This window comes from Odontesthes bonariensis, chromosome 2 (genome assembly GCF_027942865.1).
Source record: "Odontesthes bonariensis isolate fOdoBon6 chromosome 2, fOdoBon6.hap1, whole genome shotgun sequence".
NCBI lineage: Eukaryota > Metazoa > Chordata > Actinopteri > Atheriniformes > Atherinopsidae > Odontesthes > Odontesthes bonariensis.
In genome coordinates, this window is record NC_134507.1 from 42,171,683 (window position 1) to 42,178,592 (window position 6,910).

At 37.5% G+C, this 6,910-nt stretch overlaps 1 protein-coding gene across 1 annotated transcript; it reads left to right on the forward strand.

Moving 5' to 3' along the window:
* The first annotated feature begins 2,820 nt into the window (after nucleotides 1-2,820).
* On the forward strand, nucleotides 2,821-5,550 carry sdhaf4 (succinate dehydrogenase complex assembly factor 4). Its single transcript, XM_075485912.1, has 3 exons — nucleotides 2,821-3,018; nucleotides 3,946-4,059; nucleotides 4,543-5,550. The coding sequence occupies exons 1-3, from the start codon at nucleotides 2,940-2,942 to the stop codon at nucleotides 4,650-4,652; spliced, it is 303 nt and encodes a 100-aa protein (XP_075342027.1). The 5' UTR covers nucleotides 2,821-2,939; the 3' UTR covers nucleotides 4,653-5,550.
* The last annotated feature ends 1,360 nt before the right edge of the window (nucleotides 5,551-6,910 follow it).

The following is a 6,910-nucleotide window of genomic DNA, read 5'->3' on the forward strand; positions in this document are numbered from 1 at the left end:
GCATGAACACGATGTCAGAGTCAGATCTTTAAAGGACAAGACCGTTTTTTTTACATTGGGCCCTTGATTTCACATTATAACATGATGTTCTACTCACCCCTGCTTGTTGTTGTTGGTAATTTGGAGCTGTTCCGAAGATATTCGAGAGGCGTCTGGCTGCTCTCTTGAGATATTCGGCCATGAAACTGTTTCCTATGGGCAACGTTATACAGGCACAAACTATGCTGTTTCTAATTTATTAATTACTGTACACTAGCACTGATAACGTGGAGGTGCGTCGCTTACTTAAAAAAATCCGGGTTACTGTCATTTTGAATTTTTGTCGTAAAGTGGGTGTTACTGACGTCATCGTCGTGCTACTACCACAGACAGCCCACAGACCCACTTTACGACAAAAATTCAAAATTACCATAACCCGGATTTTTTGAAGTAAGCGATGCACCTCCACGTTATCAGTGCTAGTGTACAGTAATTAATAAATTATAAACAGCATAGTTTGTGCCTGTATAACATTGCCCATAGGAAACCGTTTCATGGCCGAATATCTCAAGAGAGCAGCCAGACGCCTCTCGAATATCTTCGGAACAGCTCCAAATGTTCAACAACAAGCAGGGGTGAGTAGAACATCATGTTATAATGTGAAATCAAGGGCCCAATGTAAAAAAAAACGGTCTTGTCCTTTAACACGCTGTATACTGTTCAATCTAAAACCTCTAGGAAAAAACATGCCTAGATTCTTATTGATTGCACAACATCAGTAGGTGTCAACATGTGTCACAATCAATATCCCGTATTAATTTAGCTTCAGAACGATCCCATAAGCATCTTTCTTCAACAACATAAGTCCTGTATAGCCCTCACAGAGCTCTGATCTCAAAGCCCAGCAGTCACTCTGGGAATACATGAAGAGAAATAAGACAATGAGAAGACCCAGAGAAGAACTGTGAATTTTCCAAGGTGGATGTACCAGTCAACATGTTCCCTTGTTCCAGACCTTAGAATCAGTCAGTCACTGAAGTAGACTGATGAAGGCAGAAATAGAATGTAAGTCTTTGTCTATCTTAAGTCTATCTAAAATTCCTGCCCTGCCAGGAATTACCTTTAAAAGAGCTCTGTTAATGTGCTGAGAAGATTGATACTGTTTTAAAGGCAAAGTGTGCTCACAGCAAATATCGACTAGACTTACGTTTCTACTTTTACTGGACTTTCTATGAAGTTAACTGATGCTGACGCTTCCATGAGTGTGTAACGAATCCCAAGCAGTAATTTCAGTGTCTTTGTATTTATCTGGTTACTACTATTTCGTTTTGGTAACAGTTGTGAATGTGTACAAACCAGTATGCTTCAGTACTAAACTAGTCAAAATTGGCTCAAAGCCCAATGATGGCTATGGTGTACATATACTGAGGATACTCACAGCAAACCAATTTCCTTTTAAACAGAAACCAGAAATCTTAAACAGATTTTCAACTGGTCTAAATTAAATACATTATAAAACATTTAAAATGGTTCAACTGAGCTCAGTTTAAATGTGTGAAGTCAAGCCATTATAGCATGTTATCATCATCACATTTGCAAGGCCAACTACTATTTGTGTTAAGTATCGGGAAAGTTTTTTATTTTTATATTTTTTTATTTGAACAGTTTCAAGGCTTTACTGTATGTAGCTATTTATTGTTACAGTCAGTTTTTTTGTCCATGTATTATTTTCAGACACAGCCATCAATGACTTACTATGACCATAATATTTTTTGATGTTCCTGAGACGGACTCAAAGCCAGGAAAAACTGCATTCTCCTTCTATGCTCCTAATGCATAGAATGAGCTTCATAATCTTGAACTTCAAACTTTCTCCTCTTTACATGCTTTTAAAGGCATATTATTAACCGATGTAAACCTCATATTGTTTTATATTGAGAAATTTGTTGGATTTTGTTGGTGTGACCCTTCTTTTTCACATCTTGTGGTATCTTCATTGCACTAACATTTTAAATAGGCTTTTATGATAACCCTTTGTGTGAAATTATGTTTTTTGCTGCACCTTGACCAGGACTCCACTGGAAAATCAACCCTGTATCTCAATAGGACCTTCCAGGCTAAATAAAGATAATAGAATAAAACATACCCTATACACTAATTATATATAAATTATATAACTGACTATATCTACTGCCAGCTAGTGAGGATGACAATGTCTACTGATCATTTAGGCAACTAACCACACACTTTCCTTTTCCATTAACTACAAAAGTACATTGAAAGTGTAGCTCTGAAGTGCATTTTTTCACAATAACAAAGTAAATTTGTTATTAGTAAATCCCCCAATACGTTGAAAAATGTCTGCTTTCAAATATTGTCAGAATGCCAGCAACTGCTGAGGATATAGCCTACAAATACATATGTCAGGTCTTGTGGGACCTTTCAGCCACTTACTGTCTGATCTTTAATTTTTTGGGGAAATCAGATAGGCCTACTAATCAGCTCGGATTAAATAACAATAATTTGACATTTTTCCTCGCTTTTCATTTAGGTTTAATTAAAACAGAGTAAACCATATTAGATTAAGCCAGGCAACATAGGCGTTACCAGTGACCATGTCTTCAGCACTCCTGAAATCTGAAAAAAAAAAAAAAAACTGAGCTCGTTTTTTTAAATTTTAAATAGCAAATTGATCTGAATGTAAATTATTTGTACAATAAACTGAAAGTGCAAAAAATACACTGCAGATCTAATTGAATAAATGAGGCTCTATCGCCCCCCATTGGGGTAAAAGAAAACAGCACTCTTGGCGTCATCGTTTTCCGTCGCACAATGATGACGACATTTTGCGTCGGCGAAGCCATCACAACATTGTTGTGTAAGTGTCCGAGAGCAGCGTGAAAGAGAGCCTCTGCTCATTTGTTTGTCTTCTTTTGACTTCTTTATTGTCACCTGCGAGCATGTCATTTCTGCGGCTGTGTGGCTCTGCTGGGAGACATGTAGTTTCCAAGAGGATAGCGGTGGAATCGGTCTTTACAGGTTAGTGCTTCCCTCGTTATCAGCTTGACTCGCACCAGAAGATACTCTTATCACCACATCGGCCACATCTCTATTTTTGTTCAGCGAATTCTATTATTTTAAAGCTAGCGACGACCATTATACGTTCTAGGGCATAGCTAGCCATTTGATGTCAACGGTGATGTTTATTCTTACTGTTCGGCAAGGTTAACCCTTGTGCGGTCTTAACATTGTGTTTACTCCCCTTGTCCTATGGGTAAAAAAAATGACCCGCCCTACCAAAGCCCCCAAATAAAGCAACTTAATTGAATTTTAAATCCAAAATCTATTTTGTATGATGAAACCACCTGTTATTTATCTATTCAACTCAATTCAATACATTTTTCATGTATTGTTCTTTACACAATACAAAAAGACAATCACCAGTTTTCAGGATTACACTTTTTTTTTTTACCACAAACCAACTGTCAGTTGGACCAACAGTTTTCTTGTTTTCTCAGTTTTCTTTTACATAATAAAGGTTTATTATTGCTATTATATTAATGTGAAGTAATTACTTCTGAATTAATTATATGGAAAGGGAAAAAAACAGTGAACTTTTTTCTGGTGTTTAAATGTACAATCTCTGTACCCTAGTGGTGTACAGCCCACATGGAAACATAAACAAAAATAAAGTATGACTTTTTCTAATGATGGGGTCCCTTTAGGAAAAGTCATAAAATTTCAAGTTGGAAAAAGATAGTTTAAGGTGTTTTTTCTACAGCTAAACATGGTCGTGGGTCACTTTTGACCCGCAAGACAACAGGAGGGTTAACCCTGGCATGTAAAGTCCTACCATGATGGATGGCACATTAGAAGGGACTTTGGGACTTATATCTCTTTGGCGTTGTGTAGTTGTTATTCTGTAAACTCCGCTGTCGTTGTTGTTTCCCTCTTTGTCTTGTTCAGGATGTTCACGTGCAGCCAGCGGAGCGGTGAAGGACAAGGAGCCGCTGAGAAAGGCTAAAACACCACAGGGGCGGTTTGATATCACAGAGGAGAAAACCAAAGATGTTCTAGAAAGTGAGAAAGACATGCGTCTGAGGGTGTGTGTGTGATGGTGGTGCAGGGTGACTATTACACTGTCGTGTGTGTGTGTGTGTGCGCGCGCATGCGTGTGTATAACATAATACTGTCTGAAATAATGAGTCAACTACTCTAACTGCAGCCACCTGAATGAGCACCTGCTGAAGGCAAGTTTGAAAAAAAATAAATAAATAAATCAGTTACCATTGAAACTACCATATTATTCTCAGGTGTTACTGTGTGACAGTATTTTACTTCATTTGCCAAGAATGGCTATGCAAGAAGGTTTAAAGCTCACGCAACTAAGGAAATTGACCTCAAGCTCGGTGGGTTTGCCAAAGCGCAGCATTCAGCACAATATTTCTTTCATTTGTGACTGTCGGAGATGATAAACTGGAAATTGGGCACCGTAAACTGAAAAAAAAAGGAGTGCAGTCTTGAAAGAAAATGATTTTGATTGTTTTTTTTGTTTTCCCTCAGAGTTCCCTGATGATATAAACCCTGAAACCAAGGAGAAAGGTGGTCCTCGAGGGCCAGAGCCCACCCGCTATGGAGACTGGGAGAGAAAGGGTCGCTGTTATGACTTTTAGTTTGCTACTTGTCCCTACTGGAATATGGGAACATGAGTTATAGCTAGAGGCACTTTGCAACATTCTGCCTGTTTTGAAATGCTGTAGCACATATGAGTTTCAGATCAGAAGATGAGCCTTGTGCAAAGATACCAACTGTAACTGTATAAGCATACATTTTGAACAATTAATGTATAAAACAAAACTTGTTTGACATATAACTTATATCTGTAACCTAAATGGATAATTCTGTTTATTTCAGTATGGTGTGCTCCAAATTGTCTTTCTCTAGCTCTGTGGGTCATGCTAAATTTATATTCTTCACCTCCAAGGTGAGGGCCATTTTTGCCAATGACCTAACAAGAAGTGAATTGGACCATGGTTCTAGTTGGGGTCATACTTATTTGTAATTGTTATTTGAGTTATTCATAGTCTAAAAAAACCCAGTTTTTTTACGCTATTAGACCTGATATGTATTGATTTGCATTTGCGCTTGTTTAACTTCAGATCAGAGTAGGTGAGTACAAAGTTAGCATGGCCCACACAGAGCTACAGCGACATGCTCCAGAATCACCAATTGGAAGGTCTGTGTTTCAATCCCAGGCTTCTTCAGTACTCACGTTCATTGGTGTATCAAAGTGATAGAGGAAAAAGCACTGCGTAGCCTTTGATACTGCGTACATAAAGTGGTTAGCAAGACCAGAAAAGCAGCATATGAATGAACGTAGTCCATTTACTAGAATTTTATTTGGGCTTACTATGATATGATGCACATTTGCTTCAGGAAACTAAATGTCACAGAAAGTCACTAGAGTATGTGACGTTCAAAGACAGGTTTTGTGTTTTCTGTAAGCTAACCCAGACTTGTCCACAAGTATGAATGTTCAGATCAATAAATATGGATGTGGTCCTAAGTACAGGTTATGGGTGTTAATTTATTTAATTTGAACATGTACAGATGCTAAAGTTATTTCTACCTGAACATGTAAAAAAGAGCTGTCTTGTTGTTAAGTTACAGATGTCCCAAGGAATGCATGGCAGGAGCGTCTTATTACTGAGTCAACCCTAGTTGATTGCATACCTCCTGTTCTGCTACTTTGGGGTCCAGCAAGGACCATTCCTCCTCATCCAGAGCCACTGGCTGCTTCTCTCTGCTGCCTTTGATGCAGCTTGGATGGCCCAAGCAGTGGCTCTGGTCCCTGATTCCCAGGTCTGTCAAGCATGTCTGTAACCAATGTTGGAAAAAAAAAAAAAAAAAAAAAGATTAAATGATTTGGAGAGGAAGCAAGAAAATATCGGAAAATCATGATATTCAGGTGCATAATGCTTGGCCATTTATACTCAAAAAGACTTCAGGCTGTAGTCATGGACATTCTACTATGTCATTATTTGTTTGACTACTAAAAAGCCAAAATACAGAAGGAGTGTGTGAAAAACTATATACACCCCACTATTCAACAGTCCATAAAAGCCCTTATGAAAAAATATGAAATCACTGCTTTTGATGGATAGTCAAACAGTTTTATTTTGTAGAAATAAAATAAAAATCATAAATATGACAGAACTGTGTTATTTATTAATTGCTCTTATTGTGTTGCTTTTATCACAGTTTGAATTCCTTGAAGCATGTACCTTACCACTGAGATCAATTTTTCTTGATCAGTTAGATTTCAGCTTTTACATATTAAATTCAATTGAATACATCCATCCCAAAATAGAAGCATATTTTACAGCATAAAGAACCACCCCAACCCTGGATTGGATTAAGTGGGAATAGAAAATGGATGGATAGAGATAAAGATTGGTCATTACTCATTGTGTAAAAATCATTGTATAAAGTGATTGCTGTGGGTTAGAATGACCTCCTGTTATGTTGTTTGTTGCAGCAGAGCTGAAGTAGCATATTATTGAACAAGCTTGCTTGTTTGAGACCTTTGCAGGAGGTCTGTGTAGCCATTTCCATTTATTGTTCTGTTGTTGCATTGATATTCGTATCATTCACTGTAATGGTGGTAAAAGTAATTGTACTTGCTGATATTTTTATTTCTTACATCAGTAATGGTACAATATAAATGTACTCTTTATTCTTAGCTCTGAGGAGGAGTAAAGAGTCACATCAGCCCTTCCCCTCTTTAAAATTAAAGTTGCATTTATGGTGTTTTCACAACAATAGAAATACCATTGTTACTTTAAAACTTTCACAAGACAATGTGCTAAAGTTTACAACAGATAGTGTAGACCTTTGGATGATTTATTGGTTTTAAAATGCTTGCTACTCA

Excerpts from the sequence above, each read along its gene's own strand:
- sdhaf4 (XM_075485912.1), top strand. The coding sequence starts at position 2,940 with ATGTCATTTCTGCGGCTGTGTGGCTCTGCTGGGAGACATGTAGTTTCC. Across the intron at positions 3,019-3,945 it reads GGTGGAATCGGTCTTTACAG|GATGTTCACGTGCAGCCAGC; the intron begins GTTAGTGCTTCC and ends TGTCTTGTTCAG. Across the intron at positions 4,060-4,542 it reads AACCAAAGATGTTCTAGAAA|AGTTCCCTGATGATATAAAC; the intron begins GTGAGAAAGACA and ends GTTTTCCCTCAG.